We start from the raw sequence: 26,989 nt of genomic DNA, 5'->3' as shown, positions 1-26,989 counted from the left end.
TTCCACTGATGTATTATAAGCATGAGTCCTAGCCCACCAACTGTGGTGACACCTAAGACATCATATTGACCACTCTATGTTATAATCTCAAATTCATTTTGTTTTGCTTTGTACACTTACATACAAGTATCTGGGGCCTCACCTGAGGCTTTTGATTCCCTCTTTTAAGAGTTTTGGGAAATAAATTCCTGGGGGCCTCTCACACTATCACCTGATTCTCATTCAATAAGTCCCTGGGGGCCTCTCATACTATGACCTGATTCTCATTCAAGGTAAAACCCTAATGATCAATGATCAGGTCCCCAGGTTTCATCCTATCTTTAGGGCATTCATTCACTGAGGTGGGACATATTTCACCCAGAGACCAAAGTGTGTTCTCATTATTTCAGGGGCTCTTCAAAATCATGAAACTGAACCCTCCAAGAAAGGTGGCCACTTCTCACTGTGATAGTGTTCATGGTTTCTGAGCATGGTTGTCTGCATATCAGTATGCTAAATACTGGTGTGTGCGTGTGTGTGTGTGTGTATTCTTTGGTGTATGTGTGTATATATATATACGCACGCATATATATATATGTATTTTTGTTGTTGTTGTTTTCGAGATGGAGTTTCACTGTTGTTGCTCAGGCAGGAGTGTAATGGCATGATTCTTGGCTCACCACAACCTCCGCCTCCCGGTTTCAAGTGATTCTCCTGCCTCAGCCTCCCGAGTAGCTGGGATTATAGACATGCGATACCACGCCCGGCTAATTTTGTATTTTTAGTATAGACGGGGTTTCTCCATGTTGGTCAGACTGGTCTCGAACTCCCGACCTCAGGTGATCCCCCTGCCTCAGCCTCTTGAAGTGCTGGGATTACAGGCATGACCCACTGCGCCTGGCAAGTACTGGTTTATATTAAAATAGCTCTAAATATTTACTCATAAGGTTAGGCAACTTATATAAGGGAATGTAATCTACAAAGGCTTGCTCTCATTGTAAAAGACTCCTGCTTTATTCATAGATTGTAAACAGCACAGAACCTTGTAACTCAAAACAAGAATCTACACGTTGTACAGTGATATCACATCATGTATGTATTTAATTTATACAAATATACACCAAGGGAGGAAAGGCAGATGGGGGAGCAGGGAAGATACATTATGATTTGAATAGTGTAGGTGATTCTGTCCACGCACTACATTTAATAGACATGATCCAGTGTGAGCAGGAGATGGGAGAGGTGAATCCACTGTTTCCTCAGGCCTATTTACAATGTATCTCTGTCCTGAATGTGGTCCTAATATTTCATGAAGTGTATATTCCAAATTAACATAAACCTGAACAGAAGCCAACTACTTCATCTGGTGCTTAACCAAAGAAACTGCTACACAATGTTTCAACACAGGAGAAAACCTGGTTGTTACACATGCTGTACAGTACATCATACTTAATTATAATTTAACAGCAAAGTAAAATGTTGACCACACAGGACTTTTGTCTTTTAGATATATTTTAGAATCTAACTTTTCCACCCTTTTAAAGCTGTGACTTTACTGCATATACCTCTTTCACACAGACACATATAAAATGTATCTTTCTCTTCCCACTAGAGGGCAGCCACGTGTAGATTTAGGAGGGCAACGAAGGTTTAGAAAAACAGCACACCTGTTAATCTGACTTTCAAGCATATTTAGAATTCTACAGTTTTTATGTTACCTTGAATGTGGCAAATGCATCTGAAGCTATGTCAAATGTTGACATTTCGACATATCTGAAGAAATCATAAAACTGTTCCGACCACAAAATGATTTTTGCAAGTGGTTCATGTCTGATGCATTCTCTTAACATTATTCCACAATTTAGAGCTATTTCTGGAGATTCATACCTGCAAAAACAAAAAACCAAACAAACAAAACAAACAAACAAATATGATTGCTCTTTCAAAACTCCAACAATGAACAGTTCAAACTTTTAGGGCAGAAAGTTTTCGGACATGTATCCTAACTAAATGACCATCGCAGATTACAGAAGGTATTTCTGTAGAGCATGTGCTCAGGTAAACTGATTCCAGAGTGCAAACACACACTAGTTGGTGATGACCACCTTAAACCAAAGAAAAATAGCCATACGAGTGACTGTGTGACTAAAGGTACATTATTTAAGCTGAAAGATTTCAAGAGAGGTATTTCGGGTCATACCATAACTCTATACAGGGGTTAGCTTTTACAGATGGTGCTCTTGACACTCAGAAAAACCAAAAGCTAAATCAAAACACACAAGACAAACTATTTCCCCAAATTCAGAGTCTCTAAATAGGTCTATGAATATATAGAATTTATACCTTGTTGTTTTAATTCAATACTCAAGATAGTACTTCGAGTCTCTCAGCCACATGTAAACACCACCAAGCTGATAAGCCTCCTCCTGAGGACTTCACTAAGGGTTCCCATCAGAGAGCCCAGGGGCGACGAAGCAGGCGGCCCCCCCTCGTCAGCTCTCCACACATAGCCTTCCCTATGCTCATCCCCATGTCTCTGGCTTCTCCTCCCCTGCCATTAGAGAGACACCTCTCAGCCAAGCAAGAGGCATTTCCCCTTCAGATGTGCACAAGCCCTCTGACTGGCCTCTTCCGCCCCCTCAAACACATCGCTCTCTTCTACTTCCTCTCAAGCTGCATGCACTGGCTTTCTTTCCACCTCACATTCTCCTCTAGTTTCTTGTAGTCATATTCCATTTCCCAACACACTAGCGAAATAAATAACGGGCCAGCAAAGATTCCCTCTTGGCTAAATAGAGTCTTCTACTCAAGTGTCCTGACAGGCTGTAAAAAACCAAACGAAAATAAAACATTTCACGGTTCTCTCCTTTCTATCTCTCTGACTGTTCCTATTTCTTGCCTGGCTGAGGTCTTTACCTGTATCCCACAACCTGCTAATGAAAGCCCATACAATCTCATGGCTCCCACCACGACTACTAACCCCACCTCCATGTCTACTCCTGAATTAGGCACTTTCTGTTGCCTGTGGACAACTTCCGTTAAAGCGCTACCATAAACTCAATGTGTCTCAAATCAAATCTCATCCCCCTCCATAAAATCACCCCCATCCCGCTTGCTTCCTCATTTCTATAATTTGGCATCATTATTTTGTTTCAGTCATCCAGTTCTAAACCAGGTTTAACAGAAATTTCCATGTTCTGTATCTGTGCTGTTCATTATGGAGAGATTGGCCATATACAGCTACTGACCACCTGAAATTTGTCTAGTGTGACTGTGGGGTTGAATCGTAAATATTATTTAATTTCAATTAATTACATGTGGTTAGAAGCTACTATATTGGACAGCCCAGTTCTAAACCTTTCCTTCTTTACTCCAAATCTTCCCACCTTCAATGTTAGGCTTTGAAAGCCTTCAAAGGCTTTAAAAAATGTTTCTCTGATTATCTTAGTTTCATTTGCTTTTATCCATTCCCACTGCTACATTTATTCATACCCGGACAATTGCAAATGCTTCCTAGCCAGCATCTTTGTTCAAGCTCTGTCATAATAAATCTACCCAACACACAAGTGTATCAACAGCATTTCCAGCTTGGGAGCTTAAAATGATTTCTTCTAGCTAATCAAATAAACACAAACTTCTGGACTTAACTGTCCAGTCTTCCCCTCATTAGATCTCCTGTTATAGCACAATGTCACCTCCCACCCTGCCATACAACTTTCAAATTTTCTCCTTACTGCTGCCAATCATGTTATGTTCATTCCTGCCCCTATACCTTTGTTCCCAGTCATATGCCATTAGGATGCCTTCTCTCTCTTTTCTGCCTATGTAAATTCTAAACTAGTAGGAACTCCCATCTTAAGTCCTATCCTTTTATCAATCCTTGCCTTATTAACTCAAACCACATTTTATCCTCTGAAATCCTGTAGTACTCATTTGTTATCTAGTAGTGGTGTCCTCTTACACATCATAGATCCTCAACAAGATAAAACCACACTCCTTGGCATCAGTGGAGGCATGCAGCTAGAATGCTGACTGGCTCTTACTTGATGGAAATATCTGCTCACAAAATGGCTGATCATACAATTCATCTTTGCTGAACTTTAGTAGGCAGGAAGGACAAGGGTAAGACAGTTTGGTACAACAAGTTGAGCAGGTTTTGATGGAGGCTTGTCAAGCTTGTCTAAATGATTAAACCATAAACAAGTACAAGGCAAACAGTTATGCTGTATAACCTGTGAGCACTAAAGTGAACAGCATATTAACATGTAAACTGCCAGTAAAAAAAATCGCCTCCAAATGCAGTCTAACACCAGCAATAAGACTTCAAATGCATGCTAATATTAGCAACATGGCCCCCCAAATAAACATCTACCATAGAAGTACTTACAGCCTAAGAAGATAATCACACTGTATGGAAGCAGTTTAAATTAATCAACAAAGGTACAAAAATCTTAAAATGCAGTTCACAGTGCTCCTTGAAGAAATGGCTGTTTCCAGGTCTGGCAGGACTCATACAAAATGAGCAAGATGGTCATCCTACGCCAGAAAGCAAGGAAGCTATCACAGACTGATGGGGTCTTGCCAAAAGAACGCAGAAGCCAACTTGAAGGAGCTCCCAAGGGCCAAAGATGGGGCAATTTGGACACAAGAAAGTAATGACTGGAATCGACTGAGACATATCAAATGTAATTTTTAAAAAGACAAAAACTTGAGTGTATAATGATCCTTAAAACAACTCAATACTTATCTAAGGAAGTGGCCAGGTCACCAACTGATTATACTAAAAAATAATACCTGATTATACTAAAAAATGAGACTATTTTGGGATAACTAAGTCATCAAGGAGGAAAGGTTCTTCTTTATAAAAACAATTTAATTATATGAAGAAGAAATAACAGAATCAGGAAACTGCCATTCTGAATCTAGGCAATGATTCTCAATGGAAACTAAAACCAGGTGGCGAAAGGTCAATGAGAATTCTGTAATGGACGGATTACAGACTGAGAACACCTGCATCCACTGGTCAATCCCAACATCACCAGCAGTGGGATAACCAGTGCCACCCAATATGAAGCACATAGCACCATCCATGAACTTCTGTCCCCCTCAAAGTGAATCTGAATCTAATTTTAAAAAAGCCAGATCTAACTATCCACCACTTAAATCAATAGTGGATAGTGGAACATGTTACAGAAGCAACAGGAATGCCAAGTCTAAAATACATGATTTTTCTACAAAACCACCAATCCAGGCTTCAACAAAGAAATGGCATAATATTAACTATTACAGATTAAAAGAGAGCTCAGAGTTACATTAACCAAATTCAGTTTGTGGACCTTGTTTGTAACTTTTTTTTTTTTTTTTTGGAGACCAAGTCTTGCTCTGTCACCCAGGCTAAAGCACAGTGTTGCAATCTCGGCTCACCGCAACCTCCACCTCCTGGGTTCAAGCTATTCTTGTGCCTCAGCCTCCCGAGTAGCTGGGATTACAGGTGTGCGCCACCACACCAGGCTAATTTTTGTATTTTTAGTAGAGGTGGGGTTTTCACCATGTTGCCCAGGCTGGTCTCAAATTCCTGGACTCAAGTGATCCACCTGCCTTGGCCTCCCAAATGCTGGTATTACAGGCGTGAGCCACCATGTCCGGCCTCGAAGTAATATGAAATAAACTAACTGTAAAATGCCATTTTTGTGAAAATTGAGGAAATCTGCAAATCAGGCATTCGACATTAGGTTGGCAAATGGTATCGTAACTGTGTTATACTGTGTTTTGTACTGTGTACTAGGGATGCATACTGAGGTGATGTCATGTGTCAGAGGAAAAAGGGGGCAAGGACTAGAGGAACAAGAATGACAGAACTTTAACTGTTGAAGCTGGGTTTAGGGTAGGAACTGGTAAGTGGTTTTTTTTTTTTTTTTTTTGAGACAGAGTCTTGCTCTGTCACCCAGGCTGGGGTGCAGTGGCCGGATCTCAGCTCACTGCAAGCTCCGCCTCCCAGGTTTTAGGCCATTCTCCTGCCTCAGCCTCCCGAGTAGCTGGGACTACAGGCGCCCGCCACCTCGCCCGGCTAGTTTTTTGTATTTTTTAGTAGAGATGGGGTTTCAACGTGTTAGCCAGGATGGTCTCGATCTCCTGACCTCATGATCCGCCCGTCTCGGCCTCCCAAAGTGCTGGGATTACAGGCTTGAGCCACCGCGCCCGGCGGAACTGGTAAGTGTTGTATGTACATTCTTCACAACAAAGGAGGCGCGCAGGGGCTTCTGGTGGATCCACCAGTTGCATTCTCCATGGTACTTCCTGGCTGGAAGTGTCCGCTCTGGCCAGCAGAGGTGAGAGCTCTAAACTATAAATTGTATCTCAAAAGTCTTTCTTTACAGGCCATTTAACAATATTCATATCATGCCTCTGATTACTCTGAAGTGAAAAATGTCGGCAGAGTTAACTAATGTATTGATTTTTAATAATCCTTGGTTTCTATGGAAAAGGAAATATGGGCTTTAAAAACACACAAAGGCACCTGAAGGCTGCTCTAAGATCACCAAAATTTCACACTACTCACTGCATGTTTATACATACAACTCTGAATTGATACAACAAAAAATCAGATGCCAAAAGTTCTGTATCCCAAAATCTGAAGAAGTAACACAGATGGTTAGAAATAGAAAGAGGGAAACAGAATGCTGGCGTGCAACACAGGCACTGACTCACACTTTGTCTAAACAAGTTTGAACTTGGGGGAAGTGTTAAACCGCAGAGATGTGAATCAGACTGAGGCAAGCTATAAAGCCAGGAGGAGTAGAGCAAGCTGATTCACACCAACAGCCATGCCAGGAACATGCCTGCCCACCAACTTAATAGAACAGACCACCACCAAAGCTGGGACAAACAGATGCACACCATACCCGGGGCTGGCACACAATTCTGGTGTGAAACAGCAGGACATTACCTTGCCAGTCAATGAGGCTCAGGGATGAGGGAGAAGGGCATTTGGTTCTATGGTTCGGTTTTTAGGTTCTTTTTTTTTTTGCTTTTAAACTGACAAGACTACCCCCAAACATTAATGCCTGCTTAGACCAGCAGTAATTTCAGGAAGATGCACTGTGAAATACCAAATTATATGGATTAGTAAGTGGACACAGAGAGGTAAAGATCAAAGGGCACTACTTCATAAACATGTACTTTGCTGACTCAACAAAGTAAAGCTGTAGATAATCCATGCTCCATTTAAGAGGCAGCTTTTACTGCCTTATGGCGTGCATATTATGTCCAAAGGAGATGTCTTTCAATATATAACTTAACTGATACTTCAATGAAATCCAACTTTTTTAAGTCCTAGAGAACAGAAATAAGACCACAGAGAATTACTATTTTTTCCTTCAGTCATGCTGGATTTGTGAATTTAAAAGCTCAGAATTCACCTAATTTTAAACTCCCACCTGTAGGGCATTTTCAAATTCAATTTTGCTCACAGGCTGGATTTCAAGGAGGGAGAGGTGTTCAAAATCTATGAAAAAATAATCTTAACTACAGAGAAAATGCCTCCCACATTCAGCATCCTGTTTTTTTCCCAAGGCAACCTTTCCTTTATGTTCAACTGAGAATACAAATTTTATTACATTGTACATACCCTTTCAATAACATGAACAAAATATTCTGTTGGGTGCAGATGTATTCAACAGTAGGAGTTCTTGTACCAATTTGTCTTCTGAGAATATTGTTGAAAATTTGAGCCACGTCTTTTTTGCCCTATTAGGAATACAATCATTAACATATTGTCCTGACTAAACATCAAAATGCCCATTCACCCTCCCAAATGAACTCGAATAAGGCCATTGTACTTATTGTTACGACTGAGTATCTGACTTTAACACATTCATAGACATTAAATTATCTCTTCATTTGTAATTCTATATTCTAAGTTTACTAGTGTACTATTTTTAACATGAACAATGTGTTGACAAAAACAACAATGGGTTGACTATATTCCACATATAATTTCAACGATTTCTAAGTCTCAGGATCATGCTGACTCTGATATGAGAAACAAAACCCTGCAATATGTTAACAATCTAAGGGATCTGAATTCCACCCAAATGGAACAAGCAGCTACAAATAAGATGCTTACATTGGGAACACTATATGTGCTTTCCTTTTATAGTGATGGAAGGAGAGGAAAATATACTCTGCCACTATATTAAAAATGGAAGAATTCTGTATGAAACTGGGCTTTAATGGAAAGTAGACCTATCTTCTAATTAAATGAGGCCTATTTAGGGAAGACTTTATATAGATTAACAATGAAGGTACTAAGAATCACATGATACAGTAGTTCAGAGATCAGAACTTCATTACACTACTGTACAAAACAGATGGATCCTTCCAGTGAATCTTACAATCAGAAAGCTGCACAAGAAATCAACAAATGGAGAACTGGACTCCAAGCAGCATTTCTGAACAGTCACTTGTTACAAGGCTAACAAGCCCACAGGAGAGTGAGTGAAATGCTAGCTTTCCAGGATATATCTAAAGCCAAACAGAGAGATAATCCTGGGCCCTGCACTAGCTCAGGAGCAGTAAAGGCAACCTCTAAGAACCAGCCTTTCTTTAAGAACCAGCCTTAAGGGCACAATTTTCTTTTAAGCTGATGTCTTTAAAGTTCCACATAAATATTAAATTCAGTGTCCAGGTCAGGTGGAGGCAGACAAAGGAGAAGGAACCTAGATGTTCTACTACATCCCCAACTTTGCAGAAGAAATAAAAATTGTTGCTGTTGGAATTTGATATATTATTAAAAACAGATGAAATCAGCTATAAAATGGAAACACTGCAGTTCTATCCGCTCTACAGTAGGACAGAAATAAAATTTTACTTTATTATCAGTATTATACTCAACTTATGAACCATACCTTCTCATCCTTTTCCAAAATTTAATCTGACTATATGTCTGTCATTTTCTCCTCTGAAACATGTACCTGTCTTTCAAGCACCTGTACAGACATCCACTCATTCAGGCTGACAAACACTGGGGCTTAAAACAAAGCACACTGATGACAAAGAGCCACGGCGCTTCATTAGCTTCATTACCATATATGCATCGCGACTATTCAGATGGTCTCCAGGATCATTATTCTCACTGTTAAATTCACTAAATATTTAACATAGCATGATCCAACTGTATTAACTTGGGCAACAATGTCAAATGCCTACCAGGGCTGGGCAGGAGATGCAAATGGGCCTGAGACAGGAGAAGCAAACCCAGGCGTGGATGCCCTGTGATGCTACTCTGCCCTAGCTGAAGGGTCAAGTAGGACTATATACCCAATATTGCTAGAATCAAATTTTTCAAGAGAAGCCAGAAATTCAGACTGTGTATAAATGTCCTGTCACTTAAATGTTATACTAATTTAAAATTTAAAAGCAGTGCTAAGCAAACAAAACACATATGGTCTCTGGCTGTAATGAATTAACAGGTAACAAAGAGACATAACTGGATAGTTCTCTATGATTATATTTTCCTCTGAAATTCTAACATTCTATAGTTGTCTTTAGATGTTTATTCTTTGAAAGTCAAGGGCCAGTGAATTATTAGCGTACTACAGTGCTCTAATGAGCAGTTGTTTTTTAAAACAACCTAAATGAAAGGGCATAATGAGCATCTAAGAAACTACACGTCCAATGTGATGAAACAGGGAAGAATCCTGTCCCAAGCCTGAAACACCCCTAGGTTCCTGCCTCTGCTCTGCTAATCAGGTAGGCAGCCCAGGCATGCTGACAGAGGTCAGTAACCCTGAGTCAGGAGCCCAAGAATAATCTTACAATGTTCCAAAAGAGAGAACGTATGGAGATGAATTATGTGTAGGGTACTGTTTTTTAAAAATAAGAAACTAATTTCTTACCTCAAAGTCAATGAGCTGTAAATCAGCTACCAGGGTGCTAAGGAGCCCACTATTATAGAGTTCTTGAGCAAGTTGAGCTACTGCTTCTGTCTGAGGCTCTTTTTCGTTTGTGCCATACAGAATTTCTTTCATGGCAACCAGATTTTTGGAAACTTCTTCTGTAGCCTAATTTTAGAGAGAGGAGTTGGGGAAGAGGAGAAAAAAAAATTCATTTTAACAAACATATAACACATCAAAATTTGTCAAATCACCTCTCTATATTACAGACCCACGGACCTATGAACAAGAAGCAAAGTGGGCAAGCTCCATCCTCGCCCTCAGGAGCTGGGCGCTATGTATGCATGCACATGGGAACCAACATGCACACTCCACAGGAGCCAGCATGTGCACAACAGACACCCACACACTGAAAACCATGTTTATGTATGGCAGAAACAAAACAGGGAAAAGGTTCGCTTCCTCAAGTGGGAGGGAAACATCACCAAAGAGGCAACTGGGCTGATTCCCAAGAATGAAGAGATTCTGTCAAGCAAGTATGGAGAATAAGGAATGGCATGAGCTAGGGATGAGGGAGAAGGGAAAGTACAAGTCCTATCACAGAAAAGGTGTGGAGGAAATAAGGGAGAGAGCAGAAAATGGCTGAGTGCAAAGCTCAGGTGTTAGTGATAGATTAAAAAGTCACTAAAGACCTTCTACTTCCGCTCAAGAGACAGGAGGGCGAGATTTACCTTTTCCCATGAAAAAGACTAATAAAAATGACTTTTTTTGTTTTTTTGAGACAGGGTCTCGTGCTGTCACCCAGGCCTGGAGTGCAGTGGTGTGATCACAGCTCACTGCAGTCTCAACTTCCTGGATTTACGCAATCCTCCTGCCTTAGCCTCCTGAGTAACTGGGACCACAGGTATGTGCCACCATGCCAGGCCAATTTTTGTATTTTTAGTAGAGATGAGGTTTTGCCATCTTGCTCAGGCTGGTCTCAAACTCCTGGGCTCAAGTGATCTGCCCAACTTGTGCTGGGATTACAGGTGTGAGCCACCGTGCCTGGCCAAAACAATGACTTTCAAACACTGGACTTCAGGCAGTACAGGACAGTGATCCCTGAAAGGAGGAAAACAAATGAGGGGTACCTTCATAACTACCCTACTTTTTTGCTAGGCCACAGCACAGGGAGGGGGAAGCCAGTCAGAAGAGGTGGTAGTCTCCATGGGCAGAACTGGCAACCCAGGGAGGCCAAGAAGACTAGAGTTTACAGGGCAGAGAGGAGACAGCTGCCCAGACAGAGCATGGCAGAGCCCTGCAGAGCCCACTCCTGTCTTCAACTGAGTCCTGATAACCACATGTGGGTAAGGAAAGTAGCCAAGGCTAGGAACCAGAACCTTGGAGCTCACATGGGGCTGGAAATAGCTTTTGTTTCCTACCAGCCTAATGGAAAACCTCATATTCACTAGTCATCAAGCAAAGTACTCAGGAGATTTTGCCTCAGTAGGCATACAAAATTAATCCTAGGCCAAACTCTGATCTGGTCCTGCCCAACAAAGCTTAACAGAAATCCTGGAAAGGACCAAAATTGGAAAACACGACTAATAATAACTAATCAACAGAAACAGCTGTGGAAATGGCACAGATGGCAGAATTACTCAACAAGGACATTAAAATAGTTACTACAACCGTATTCAATATATTTAAGAAAAATGTACCATGATAAGTAGAGGAATGAAAGGCATAAAAAACACCTGAAACACTTAGAAATAAAACTACAAGGTCTAAGACAAAAATTATACCAGATGGGATTAACGGCAGATTAGACAGTAGATAATAGGTTAGTAAACACAAACATAGAGCCTAAAATCTATCTAAAATGAAACTTAGGGGAAAGAAGGGACATCTCATTAGTGAGCCAGGGGATAACTTTAAGCAATCTCACAGATGTGTAACTGCAGCCCTCAAAGGAGGTGGAAGGGCAGATAAAATATTTGAAAACATAATGGACGAATGTTTTCCAAATTTAATGAAAACTGAATTCCATAGAGCCAAAACATTAAAAAATCCCAAGCATGAGAAACAGGAAGACAATACCAAGGCATAGAATAATCAAACTGCTTAAATTCAGTGCTAAAGAAAGAATCTTAAAAGTAGCCAGAGGGAAAAAATATTATGGACAAAGAATCAAAGAATGACAACAGACTTCCTGACAGGAATGATGCAAGTCAAAAGATAGTGGAGGAACACTGTTAAAATACTGAAAAACACAACCAAATTGTCATCCTAAAATTTTATACCCCAGCAAAAATATTTTTCAAAAACAAAGGCAGAATAAAGAGTTTTTGAGACATAGAAAACTAGAACTATTTCATCACCAGAGACTTGTACTTTGTGAAATATTTAAGGAAGTTCTACTGGCTGAAGAAAAATGATTCTTCACAAAGGAACGAAAAGCAATGAAGATAGTAACGTGAGTAAATATTAAACAAAAATTTCCCTTTTATTTAAAAGAGAATTAACTTTTTTTCTTTTTGAATCGGAGTCTTGTTCTGTCACCCAGGCTGGAGTGCAGTGGCGCAATCTCACCTCATTGCAACCTCCGCCTCTCAGGTTCAAGCGATTCTCCTGCCTCAGCCTCCTGAGTAGCTGGGACTACAGGCGCATGCCACCATGCCCAGCTAATTTTTGTATTTTTAGTAAAGACGGGGTATCACCATGTTGGCCAGGATGGTCTCAATCTCATGACCTTGTGATCCACCTGACTCAGCCTCCCAAAGTGCTGGGATTACAGGCGAGAGCCACTGCGTCCAGTGAGAACTGGCTCTTTAAAGCAAAAATAACAATGTATTCTGGGGTTATGTATATGTAGAATAAAAATGGCAACAACAGCTCAAAGAGGTGTAATGGAGGTACATAGGTATACTGTTGTCAGGTTCTTTTTTTTTTTTTTTTTTTTTTTTGAGACGGAGTCTTGCTCTGTCGCCCAAGCTGGAGTGCAGTGGCGCGATCCTGGCTCACTGCAAGCTCCGCCTCCCGGGTTCACGCCATTCTCCTGTCCCAGCCTCCCAAGTAGCTGGGACTACAGGCGCCCGCCACCTCGCCCGGCTCATTTTTTGTATTTTTAGTAGAGACAGGGTTTCACCGTGGTCTCGATCTCCTGACCTTGTGATTCGCCTGCCTCGGCCTCCCAAAGTGCTGGGATGAGGTTCTTATAACAACTGAAGCAGTATATTTCCTGAAGATAGACTATAGTAAGTTAAAGGTGTATACTATAAGCCCTAAAGCAACCAGTTTAAAAAAAAAAAAAAAACCCAAAAACAAAATAAAAGATTTATAGTTAATAAACCAACAAAGGAGATCCAAGTAGAGTATTAAAGAGACATAACATAAAGGCTATAAAAACTTATATAAACTGAAGCATTTATGATCAGAAATACACTTCAAGGAGATTACTTTGCACAGATTCACAAAACCTCAACGTTCAACAGTACTTAGAGGATCATATAGTCTCATGGTACTCAGTTATGTAACCTTCTAACCTTCCTACCAAATCACATGACTTTACCTTAAATATTTCCAGTGTCCAGTAATGCAGGATTAGCAGAATTCAGAATCAGATATCTGTTAGACAAATTTATGAGACAAACATTGCTTCATTACACTGTCTGCTGGCCCTGGGTTTATACTGCAGATCAGGCAATATTTTAACTTCTCTTCCACATAAATCTCTTGAGGGCAGCCTGCCTATGTTCCCTAAATTGTCATCTTCTCCAGAAAACCTCCCCTCAGGTTCTTTGATTAGCCTAAGAAAGGCAGAGCTAACATTCAGCCCTATCCAGAACGGTACAATGTGGAAGACACCAGACCACCACTCCTCCATTACAAACGTTAGTGCAGCCCAAGGCTACTTTTTAAGAATTTTTGCAATTATGTTGTATAACTGACTCAGAGAGAGCTTACAGTGAACAAAACGGCTTTGGTTTTCACAGGTACTGCTTGATAAAGACAGGTCTTTCCAAATGTTAGTCTTAAACTGGGGTGAATTACACTGCGATGAAGACTTTAACTTTTCTATTTAATTTAATCTCATCAGCCCATCATTCAAGATTATGGCAGTAACTCTGGATTCTGATGGACATCCAATGTATTAGCTACCCACTTTCCCACTTGTATCGTATGAAAATCTCATATGCATGTCTCCCATGACCTGCCTCAATCATTGACCAAAATGCTGGAAAGGAATGATGCATGAATAGAGCCCCTCATGTCTGAATCATCATGCTCCTTTCAGTAATGATCTACTACAAATCTTGGGGCAGGGTTGCTCAGTCATGTATATATGCAACTATTTCCAAGTCACATTCAAAAGGTTTTTTCTGTCAAATACCTTGATAAAATTAAATTATACTATTTCTTCCCTATTTCCTGACCATAAGAAAATGAAGTTATTTGGTCTGACCTTTTTACTATGCCTACACTAATATCTACTAACTAACTTTTCTAAATGTTTGTAAGCCATCCTCCTAATAATCCCATTATGAAACCATACTCAGTATCAATGCTAAGCCGAGTCTACCTTTTCCAGCCTGCTGTTACTACTTCATTCTCGGGAATGCCTTGGAAATCTCAAATTCAGTAACCCAGAATGTAATTTTTCCGGGCCAAGAGAAAAATCATTTAGCAATAGTAGGTGTTCTCTTACAATCTATCTGCATGCATTGCGTTTTCCACTCCATTTTACTATCTCTATTCTTCAGATAATTCTCTTTGACAGGAAGAATCTGATACCTAATAGGTTTTGTGAATGCATTATCTATTGATTCTACATCAGTGACCCTAAGTAGGAGGCCTCAGCCTCCTTTGCTTCTCTGGTTAGATCAAAGTTTTAAAGCGCTTAACAATTCTTCATGTACCTCAGTTTATACTTTTCTTTGAAATCACTGTATGATTTTTAAATCTGAATTCAGACCATATTCTATTCTGACAGCAAAAGATGAATAAGAAAGAAGGGAGGTGAATAACTAAAGGGTACAGGTTTGTGAGGTGACAAAATGACCTAAGATTGACTTGTGGTTATGGTTACACATACCTGTGAATAAACTAAAAACCAGTGAATTGTACCCTTCAAATGGGTGAACTATATGGCATGTAAGTTATATCTCAATAAAGCTGTTCCCCCCTATGCCCCACCCCCCCAAAAAAAATAAGGAAGGAAGGAGAGAGGCAGGAACACAATTAGAAAGCTATTTACGGCTGGGTGTGGGGGCTCACGCCTGTGATCCTAGCACTCTGGGAGGCTGCAACAGGTGGATCACTTGAGCCCAGGAGTTTGAGACCAGCCTGGGCAACATGGTGAGACTCCATCTCTTAAAAAAAAAAAACAAAAGTTAGTTAGCTGAGTGTATGGTGGCATGCACCTATAGTCTCAGCTACTCAGGAGGCTGAGGCTGAGGTCAGGAGGTTGAGGCTGCAGTGAGCTATCATTGCACCACTGCACTCCAGTCTGGGTGACAGAGCGAGATCCTGTCTCAAAAAAAAAAAAAAAAAAAAAAAAGAGGAGAAAGCTATATATTATACTTCTGAGTTGAATGGCATTGTGGACTGTGTATAAAGCCCCATTCCCTTTCAGAAGGAATTCCCTCACCAGCTGATACTGCACCCGCCACCTACATTAATCCTCACCTGCTTTTGGATCTCCCCACCCCCATGCCTTCTTAGGAACTCACCCTGCCTGTTACCTCATCTCCTCCTCACAGAGTCAATCTCCCCTCACCTAATTTCTTCCTATCCGTTTTAAACCTGATTAAGACTCCACTTGACAAAATCAAATAGGTCCTCCTTAGATTCCACAATCACCCCCCGCCCCCCTGCCCCTGCCCAGCACCTCATAATGAAACCTCTCAAAACATTTGCCTGTATTTACTATAGTCCAAGTCTTTTTTTCTTACTCACTCTTGAGCCCAATTCTTTTGGCTAGTTACTGACCTGCATGTCATTAAATACAATTTTGTGTCTTTATTACTGTAAGAAATGGGAAAGTTCTTCTTCAAAGATTATGAAGTCACAATTTCTTACTATAAGATTGCTATCCACTATTAGTGTGTGTGTGTGTATATATATGTATTCCAAATCAGCTTTCCTAGCTTGCTCCAGCATGCCTGGACAGAACTAGGCACACCGGAGCCCACAGTGCATGCCATTCCTTATTTGGAGATGCTTCCTTAACTAGCCCTGGGCAACTTCCTTTTCTTTGTTCTGTTCCCCTTACCTAATTAAGAAAGTTTTAAACTAATAGCCAATAGGATAAAGTGTAAAATGTGAGGTCCTATCCCAGCCAAAGGAAACTGGACACAGCAGTAGGGTAAACACGTCAGGTTCTAAGTAACTCTGTCTACTTTGTTTGGTGTGCTCTCGTGGCCAGACAACTATTGAGTAGCACCCTTTCTGCAGAAAGTAAAGCTCTCCTTGTTGAGAGATCATGTGTTCCTGTGTTCTTTTTTTTTTTTTTTTCCTCGACACCAAAAACTTCATTCCCAACAATTACACCTGAACTTTCCACAGGATTCGGAACTGCTGATTACACTCTCCTCTGAAAACCATTCTTCGGGTCCTCTGTGACTCACCAACATCCGTATTTTCCCTCCTAACTCTCTGGTTGCTCCTCCTCTGTCTCCTTTTTGCCTCATTCACTTTGGCTAGGCCATTTAAACACGGAATCCCTCAAGGCAGGGTACTAGGGCTTCCTCTTCTTATCCCCTAGACTCTTAAGTGATCTCATCCACACCCACTGCTTTAATTAACAGTTAAATGCAGATGCCTCATAGATTCCTATCTCTAATCCAGTTCTTTTCTCCCAGGCCTTATCAGTACCACTGGGCAGTCTTCTCAAAATGCCTCCACTTGTAATGTCTCAAGGTAGCTCAAATTGAATACATCTAAAATAGAACTCAAGATCTTGCCCTAGTGCCTGATATCCCCCCTTGTTCCCTGTTTCATGTAACGACACCACTGATGAGGTTATTACATTTCAGAAACTCAGGAGTCATCTTCGACTCTCCCCTCTTCTTCACCTTGCCCCAATATCTAACTCATCACCGACTCCCAAATCCATCCACTTATCCCCCTGTCTACCATCACCACACAAATCAAAGTTCCCCATAACGCTTGCCTACATTAATACATCATGTACTGACTGGTTTCTGTGGATTGTAGGGGGCCTAATGGGGATGCATTCTCCACATCACACCTAGAATTATCTTTTCATAACATAAATATGATTAAGACTTTGCTGTTGCTTAAAATGCTTCAGACATTATTGATGAATGGCTGAACATCAGCATTCCTGATAACAGGGTTATAAAATCCAGATTACAACTGGATGTAGAGAAATGTGATGTTATCATACCATAAAGTCAAGGGATTCCTTAAAAATGCTGAATTGAGGCAGACCACAGTGGCTCATGCCTGTAATCCCAGCACTTTGGGGGGCCAAGGCAGGTGGATGGCTTGAGCTTAGGAGTGCGAGACCAGCCTGGAAAACATGGTGAGACCCTATCTCTACTAAAAATACAAAAAATTCGCCGGGCATGGTGGTGCGTGCCTATGGTCCCAGCTACTTGGGAGGCTGAGGTGGGAGGATAGATTGAGCCTGGGGGGTGGGGGTGGGGAGTGGTGCAGAGGTTGCACTGAGCCGAGATGGTGCTATTGCACTCCATCCACTGCCTGGATGGCAGAGCGAGAGCAAGACCCTGTCGCAAAACAAACAAACAAAACAACAACAACAAAAATTGGACAAGAACAGACTTCCCTCTAAGAACGGGCAAAGAAATAAATCACCTGAGTTGTGAAAAAATAACAGCAGTTCAAAGGAAGGAAGCCAGCTAAATAATTACAAGCAGATGTCTTCCTAACAAAGAGTTACAGCAGTGAGCAAGGAAAGAGACTAGCTGAGTGACTCAATGCTGGCCATTTCACTTAATGAGCATATGCCCCGAGCTTGGGTCTCAGTGTGCACGCACAGCTCAGAGTGTGGACATGTTCCCAAGCTGAGCCCAGTGAAAGCCAACTACTGCATCTGGTGCTCCACTAAAGAAAGAGCAGTCTGGGCCAGGCACGGTGGCTCACGCCTGTAATCCCAACACTTTGGGAGGCCGAGGTGGGGGGATCACGAGGTCAAGAGATGTAGACCATCCTGGCTAACACGGTGAAACCCTGTCTCTACTAAAAAAAAAAAATTAGCCGGGCATGGAGGTGGGTGCCTGTAGTCCCAGCAACTCAGAAGGCTAAGACAGGAGAATGGTGTGAACCTGGGAGGCAGAGCTTGCAGTGAGCTGAGATCACGCCACTGCACTCCAGCCTGGGCGACAGAGTGAGACTCCATCTCAAAAAAAAAAAAAAAAAAAAAAAAAAGCAATCTGTTTCAATGTTGGAGGAAACACAGTGTTGGGAATCTTGAGTTACACTACGCCCACACTGTTTACTGCTCTATATGGACAATTAAGGGGTTTTCTTTTTTGAGACAGAGTCTCGCTCTGTCCCCCAGGCTGGAATGCAGTGGCGCGATCTCGGCTCACTGCAAGCTCCGCCTCCCGGGTTCACGCCATTCTCCTGCCTCAGCCTCCCGAGTAGCTGGGACTACAGGCGCCTGCCACCACGCCCGGCTAATTTTTTGTATTTTTAGTAGAGACGGGGTTTCACCGTGGTCTCGATCTCCTGACCTTGCGATCCGCCCGCCTCGGCCTCCCAAAGTGCTAGGATTACAGGCGTGAGCCACCACGCCCGGCCCAATTAAGGCGTTTTCAAAGGTAAATTTGGTTGTCATTTGCCTTGTGCTCAATTTACAACGTAACTCCCTATGGTCTCACAGAGAAAATACTTTGGGAGAAGACACACCAAACAGTATTGTCATCTACCTGTGGGGTGGAGTAAGAAGAGTATTTTCACTTGCTCCATTTCAGATTTGTCTGAATATTTTTTCTTATAATTCACATTCTACTTTTATTTAAAAAAAAAAGATGAGACAAATTACACAGATCAAAATGATCATTATGTTGGTACTCATTGATTGATTTCTTCTTCCATTTCTCTTTTTTCAGCCCTCCCCATGAGACATCCCCCTTCCAACATTTTAAAGATTTATTTCTAACAAATAACCAAATAACCATGGACAATTATAAGCTGATTAAACAAAAAGCTTGAAAAATATATCCAAATACTACCAAAAGATGATCAGAAAATTTTAATAAGTGTTTCACAAGAGAAGGCAATTCAGCAAGTATTTACTAACTGAAGATGCCACACACAGAACAAATAAAACTTGGTTGTGGCCAGGCGTGGTGGTTCAGGTCTGTAATCCCAGCACTTTGAGAGGCCGAGGCGGGCAGATCACCTGAGGTCAGGAGTTCGCGACCAACCTGGCCAACTTGGCAAAACCCCGTCTCTACTAAAATATACAAAAATTAGGTGGGTGCAGCGTTGTGCGCCTGTAGCCTGTAGCCCTGGCTACTTGGGAGGCTGAATATCTTGAACCTCAGAGGCAGAGGTTGCAGTGAGCCGAGATTGGGCCATTGCACTCCAGCCTGGGTGACAGAGCGAGACTGTGTTTCAAGAAAACAAAACAAAACAAAACAAAAAAACACAAAACCTTGGTTGTTCTTGTTTAGTTTTGACTTGGTTCCCTTCATAGGAGCTCGCATTAGGGACTATGCCTAGGGCCCCATCTCTGGCCTGCAGGCATTATGTCAATATGTTCTCTGCCCTTCTAACCACATCCTTCTAGCATCTCCCACCTCCCCGTCTGTCCCCTCACACCAACTGAGTAACGTATTCACACTTACAGCTCCTCCAAACACTGTATCCTTTTCAAGCTGCTGAATCATCATGTCACCTAATCCACTGACCCCTTAATGACCACATTCCCGGTCCTGCCAAGCCTGCACATTTCAGTGCCACTCATGCTAGCAGTTCAAGGTCTCTTGGCTCTCCTACACACTCTTAAATGTGCTTTATTCAAAACTTTCTCTACTTGAGCTCCCAAATTTCTGAGCACTGTAGAAAAAGTGATGGAACTTGTGCACATTCGGTTAACCAATACACCACGCCATTTGACTTCAAAGCAGCTCAGAAACAATCCTTTAAACCGGGCTGATTTCCAACCAGTAACTCCCAGCAGCACGTATTTCAAGACGGCTCCACTTCCCTCAAGAGCTATTAGTCTCTCTTTACTCCTTTATCTGAACATCTAGCTTCACTCCTCCTATATTACCATAAGACTTTCTAATTAAAACATTCTCAACTTCTTCACTCCATCTTGATGTATTTCTGCATCTTATCTCGAACTTGTCAACACACTCAGAATCACTTGAGAAACTCAGAAGAGATGCTCAGTTCCCCCAAGATACTTTTTTTTTTTTTTTTTTTTTTGCGATCAGGCCCAGCTCTGTTGCCCAGGCGGAATGCAGTGGTGCAATTATGTCTCACTGCAGCCTTAACCTCCCAGGCTCAAGTGATCCTCCCACCTCAGCCTCCTGAGTTACTGGGACTATAGGTACGCACCACCATGTCTGGCCAAGTTTTAAATTTTCTGCAGCAATGGGCTCTCACCATGTTGGTCAGGCTGGTCTCAAACTCCTGAGCTCGAGTTATCAGCCCACCTCAGCCTCTGAAAGTGTTGGGATTACAGGCATGAGCCACTACGCCTGGCTCCAAGATACTTATTAATGACAAAAGGAAAAACAGTAATTTTCCAGTAGACACCACCTTAACCAAATGATGTTACTGAACATCATCAGTAATGAGACTACTGACATCACTGCCTCCGGAAACGATACAATGAAAAGGGTACTTCACTTCTGTGGTATTCTTCCAAAGGCATAATCGACACTGAATCATGAAGAAACATCAGTCAAACCTAAATTAAGGGACATTCTACAAAATAGCTGGCTAGTATTTCTCAGAAGTACCAAAGTCATAAAAGTCATAAGAAAGACTGAGGAACTGTTTCAGATTAAAGGAGACCTAGGGAGATGTTACCACTCCTTAAATGTAATGTGTGATCCTGAATTAAGATTTTGGTTCAGAAAAAGGACATGAGTAGGACAACTGATGAAACTTGAAAGAGGCCTGTGCATTAGTTAATATTATTATACCAATGTTATTTTTTGGATTTTGATCACTGCCCTGTGGTTATAAGAGATGTTAACATTTAGGGAGGCTGGGTGAAAGGTACCCTTCCAAACCATTTGTAAGTCTGGTAAGTTCATCAATAATCTTTATGCCTTTTCTTCACAGGTAAGGGGCATCCTACTTCGTTCCAAGGCTGATGGCTCTCTCTCTGTGCACCACAGAAAGGGCTTCCAAACAAAAAGGAGGTTAGCTTTGACTCATGTACCCCTGTGCAATTGTGCCAGTGTGTGGCCTCATGGAAACCTGTTGGGTCTTACTGGACCATCCAATAATTAAAGGAACTGGACCAGAAGACCCCTGAGACCCATTCCATTTCTTTAAGATCTCAAATTCCAAATAAAGGTCTCTTCAATTCTCTCTTGCCCTGTCATCTACATTCCTTCTCTCACCCTGGACATCTCTGTCTCTACTCAAGCTAACATAAAAGCCTGAATGCTCACATTCCTTCTCTCCACTCTAAGAGCTCCTGCATCCAGGAAGACTTTCCTCCCTCGCATGGCTCTCTCCTCCTCTGATGCCTACAGCAGCTGTGACCTTATTTTGGTTGCTGACCTTGTAGTGCTATAATCTCTCACATGTACCTCTCATCTCCCTAACACATTCAAGGGCTTTGGAAAGCACTTATGATGGCAATTTACACATGGAATGACTTGATGATTTTGTTAACTGACTGAATTGTCTGGGAAGTTTCCTCAGTTGAACAAAACACGGATGCTACATTTCTATAGACCCCTTAGCATTATATTACTTTTCATGGGCAGACTGCTTTATTAAAAGCAGCCAACTGTTTTATAGATCATGGTCAAGAAGAAAGACGTGAGAGAAAAGCCCCCCTTTACAATAAGCCCATTCACTTGCCTAGAAAGAGATGTGGATCATCCCTTACTGCTGACTCCTCTGGGAGGGAGGTACAGAGTTTTGTTTCAATTCTTAGTTGTTTCTTGTGGCTTCTGAGAAGTGCTTCATCCTGTGTGGCTGTACAGAGCTGCCGTAAGTGGTGGCAGTGTGGAGGCTCCAAAAGAGCACAGCACAGAGGAAAGAGTCTGGGGCTTGGCAGAGCTTCTCAGATCAAGGCTATGAGTTGAGAGGTGAAGTCCCTATGTCCGACGGGGCCAGGCATATTAATTCTAAACTATGGAGCCTGACTTCCACATATGACCAAATGATAACAACTTCATCTTTAATTACATTTAATACATCTTTAAAATTAAAATATTTAAGTGTTAGGATCAACTTCAGTAGTAACCAACATCCCAAAGTTCACACCTAATGCTCACCTCGCTAGTAACAGTATCAGAAACTAAACTCCTTTCCCTCCCAGGGTGAGGACATAGTTAACTATAGTCACGTGCCGCATAACGTCTTGGTCAACAGCAGACCACACAGACAACTGTGGTCCCATAGATATAATACCATATTTTTGCTGTACCTTTTCTATGTTTAGACAAACAAATATTTGCCATTGTGCTCCAACTGCCTACAGTATTCAGTATAGTAACATGCTATACATATTTGTAACCCAGGAGCAAGAGGCTGGAAGAAATCGCCTAATGATGCAATGTTTTGGAATGTATCCCAGTTAAATAACATGTAACAGGACTTTAAATTTTTAAGGATAGAGTCCATAATAACCTCTTCAAGTAGCACTAACGCTGTGAGATTTTTCACTGCCTGCTTTCCCACTGAAAAACAGAACAGGATGGGAAAATAAGCAATTAGTAATCGAAACATTAGTACAAATGGCCTTTTTAGAGATCACCAAAAGCTCAGGAGGTTTCGTATGAACTCTCTTGACTTAAATTCAACATTCCCACGGTACCTATCAGTGCACTATTTTACTGTCACTAGAGGCAACTGCTGATAAAAAGTAGTGATACCGAAGTACAACTTCAGAAGACTTGACAAGAGAGCTCACATACCCATTAGTGCTTCTATGCCATGTCCCTGAAGTACTCAACAGCCCTTACGAACACTCCTCCTCTGGACCCAAGCACTCAGTAGATCCAAACTGGCTTTACATTAGGAAACAAGGTGACAAGAAGGCTACTCCCAGATGAAGGGACAGGACTGTACCTGATGAGATACAAGACTAGGCTACCCTCTTCACTGTCCCCAATTTTTAGTAGTTAGTAGCAAGACTAACCTCAATATAGAAAGCACACTTAAAGACAAACACAGTAACATGCTGAAGTATAGAAATGGCTAAGTCAGACATTAAAAACCTCACAAAAGATTCTATTTCATAGTAATAGTAATAATCTTAAAAGGATAAAATATTCTTCCTTCTTATCAGAGGCAAAGGCTTTTACATACACTGCTGGTAGGAAAATAAATTGGTACAACTTTACTGGACGGCAATTTGGCAAAATGTTACTGAAGAGCTTTAAAAGGTGCAAGGTCTCTGACTCATTTCTGCAACTTCCTGTGATTACACTTTCAGGAATTTACCCTATGGAAACAGACAAGTACACAAAGGTAAGTACATGCAGTGTTACTTACAACAGCAAAGAATCAGAAGTTATCCCACTGAACTAGTTTAATCATGATGTACCCATGAAATGGAAGGCTTTAAAAATAATTCAGGGCCAGGTGTGGTGGCTCACACCTGTAATCCCAGCACTTTGGGAGGTCAAGGTGGTGGATCACTTGAGGTCAGGAGTTCAAGACCAGCCTGGCCTACATGGTGAAACTCCATCTCTACTAAAAATATGAAAATCAGCCAGGTACCTGTAATCCCAGTTACTTGGGAGGCTGAGGCACAAGAATTGCTTGAACCTGGAAGGCAGAAGTTGCAGTGAGCTGAGATTATGCCACTGCACTCCAGGCTGGGTGACATAGTAAGGCTCTGTATTTAAAAAAAAAAAAAAAAATGGAGATCTACATTAACATGAAAGGATGTTAAAATTTAAAAAACAAAAAACAAAACAAAACAAAAAACAACCAATAGGTTACAGAGTAGCATGACCCCATACTCATTTACTTATCTGCCCCAAAGAGAGGGAGACAGCAACCTAGAATATGAATGAGAATTCCCACCAAGTTAACAGTAGTCATTTCACCTGGCATTGAATTAAGGATAAATTTTATTTTTTCTTTATAGTCTTGTATTTTCTGCTTTTTTGGGGAATGAACATATATCATTAGAACATGACTTTCTATAGATATAGAAATAAATTAGAATCTATGAAGGAAACAAAGATCTTTCTTGCACACACTCATATACACTTCCCCACTACCCAATGCAGAATTCCAATATACTAGTTAGAATAAAGTAAAACTAAAAAAGTGGATGAGGAGCCGGGCGCGGTGACTCACGCCTGTAATCCCAGCACTTTCAGAGGCCAAGGCAGGTGGATCACAAGGTCAGGTGATCAAGACCATCCTGGCTAATACGGTGAAACCCCGTCTCAACTAAAAATACAAGAAATTAGGTGGGCACGGTGGCGGGCGCCTGTAGTCCCAGCTACTCGGGAGGCAGAGCTTGCAGCGAGCTGAGATTGTGTCACTGCACTCCAGCCCGGGTGACAGAGCGAGACTCCATCTCAAAAAAAAAAAAAAAAAAAAAGGGTGTGTGTGTGAAGGGAGAGAAAGAGCACCTGGAACCATGACCTACTTGTTTCTCCAGAGCAATGAACTAGTGACACTCATAACCACTTGTGTGGATCTCATGGGAATGATGCTGAGTGGAAGAAAGCCCATCTCAAAAGTTTACACACTATATGATTCTATTTATTTAACATTCCTGAAGTAATAAAATGTATAGACTTGGAGAGCAGATTAGTGGTTGACAGCAGGGGTTAGGAATAGGGGGGATGGGTCTGGCTATAAAGGGGTAGCAATAGAGATGCTGATGAAACAGTTCTCTATCATATGTGTTAATGTTGGCTACAAAAGTGTGATGCAATTGCATACAGCTATATGCACATCCACACAAATTGTAAAACCGGTGAAATCTGAACAAGCCCTGTGGATTATACCAATGTCAATGTTCTGGTTTTGATACTATATATAGTTACGTGAGGGGTTACCACTGGGGATATGGTGAGAGGTACACGGGTTCTCCTGTACTCATTTCTGCAACTTCCTGCGAATTGATTAATTCCAAAATAAAACAAAGCAAGGCAACATAAGACTTCCATAGCGTAAGACCTCTTGCACTCCCCCCTCAGTATACCCTTAGGTTGTCTATAAGGCCCTTTTCATTCCACCAAAGCTTGTTTCTCTAGTCTTACTTCCTACCATTCCTCTTTATCTCCACCTCTTAAAGTCACACTGAACTTGTCGCTGTTTTCTGAACATGCCATAGTTTAGGTTGTTTCAAATTCTGTTCCCTTTTACACTTTGCCTGCCAAAAACCTTAAAAATCAGCTTAAATGTCACTTCAAACCTGTCATCTCTGTATCTGTCTCTGACAGATGTAGGAACTGCTTTATCCTCTTGGTTCCCACAGAATTTTATCTGCACCCCCAAGTCCTTCTATATTACTTACATGTGTATTTCCTCTACTAGATTGTATACTCTTTAAGAACGGGGACAAGGTTTGACTCCTATGCCTATCTGCCCACACAGAGAGGCACTAAAATGTCTGTGGATTCAATCAAACTGGGGATCTCTTGCAACAGATACTGATGCAAGTAAAGACAGCAGACGACAACAAAGGCCTCCATGCATGAGGGAAACGTTAATTCCGATGCACACTACTGTTAAGTCATCTTTTTAGAAAGAATTTTGAAGGGATCTGTTTAGCAAAATTTTCCATGCCTGTGTTCATTAGTTTACATAACTGAATTGATTCTAACTTACATAAAACTAGTTATTATTAAGAAATGCCTCAAAGAGGCCAGGTGTGGCGGCTCATGCCTGTAACCCCAGTACTTTGGGAGGCCAAGGTGGGGGGATCACCAGGTCAGGAGATCAATACCATCCTGGCCAACACGGTGAAACTCCGTCTCTACTAAAAACACAAAAATTAGCTGGACATGGCAACGCATGCCTGCAATCCCAGCTACTCAGGAGGCTGAGGCAGGAGAATCACTTGAACCCAGGAGTGGTGGTTGCAATGAGCCGAGATCGCACCACTGCACTCCAGCCTTGCAACAGAGCTAGAGTCTGTCTCCAAAAAAAAAAAAAAAAAAAAAAAAAAAAGAAAAGCCTCAAAGAGCTCAGATTTGGGGGGAATGGTGAGGCTTAAATTATTTTTTTGTTTTTTTGAGTTTCTTTAAACCCAATCTTTAGCAAAAGAATCATTTTAAACAAGAGTCCTCTATTTACCCATTTATATTTACTGCCTGAAATATCATTCATTCTAAAAGAAGAGATTAAATGACCTTGTTGAAAAAAGAAAGTTCTGTATCAAAGTAAATAAAGACCAAGATGTGAAATGGAATCTAAAGGTGAACTGACAGATACCTGTTGGTGCCAAGTATTTGATAATAAGAACAATTCTATTATCACATTAATTCCAGTGATAAATGCTTTCTACCTCCCCCCACCCCCACCTCTTTACTAAAGAAAATGTCTGTGTATTCTTAAGCTGAATGATCACGGACTAAGAAAAGTCTATTAATAACCTTCTGGTGTCCAAGATTACTGTAAACAAGTTTAGTAACCATGAGTCACTGTTAAATGGCCATGCTATGAAGAGGCTACTCCCTTTCCCCCTCTTAAAATATGTCAGCAAACTTACTCCTCTCATGAAATAAGTGAATATAGCTATTCAACCCTGTGAACACAAGCATTCATCGTGAGGAAGGGAACCCACCTATAAGCTAAGTGAGGCAGCCATACCTCCTTTATACAGCATGTGGTGGGCAAAGAGTGTGTAAACAGTCATCACACACACCACATCTGTTTGGTTGTTGGCAGTGAAAGACTAAGTCCCACCCCACCCCTGTCCCCTAGTTACCTAAAAATAAAGACGGTAAGATTAACCGCTTTTTTAAAATGTA

General features: G+C 41.4%; 1 protein-coding gene across 3 annotated transcripts in view; it reads right to left on the bottom strand.

The window, feature by feature from the left end:
- The window catches only part of CAB39 (calcium binding protein 39), a 105,131-nt gene that overhangs the window by 20,409 nt on the left and 57,733 nt on the right, over window positions 1-26,989 (bottom strand). For all 3 annotated transcript variants that reach the window (XR_012421551.1, XM_005574564.3, XM_065526217.2), the window contains 3 exons: window positions 9,876-10,040; window positions 7,607-7,725; window positions 1,698-1,866 (listed from right to left, as the gene is read on the bottom strand). Coding sequence is in view for 2 of the 3 variants with exons in the window: in XM_005574564.3 (XP_005574621.1) it covers window positions 1,698-1,866; window positions 7,607-7,725; window positions 9,876-10,040 (453 nt within the window). In the remaining variant the exon portion in view is untranslated. The remainder of the gene's footprint in view (window positions 1-1,697; window positions 1,867-7,606; window positions 7,726-9,875; window positions 10,041-26,989) is intronic.

This window comes from Macaca fascicularis, chromosome 12 (assembly GCF_037993035.2).
Source record: "Macaca fascicularis isolate 582-1 chromosome 12, T2T-MFA8v1.1".
Classification (NCBI taxonomy): Eukaryota; Metazoa; Chordata; class Mammalia; order Primates; family Cercopithecidae; genus Macaca; species Macaca fascicularis.
Note: the sequence above shows the minus strand (reverse complement) of the source record. Positions and strands in the feature narration are given on the sequence as shown.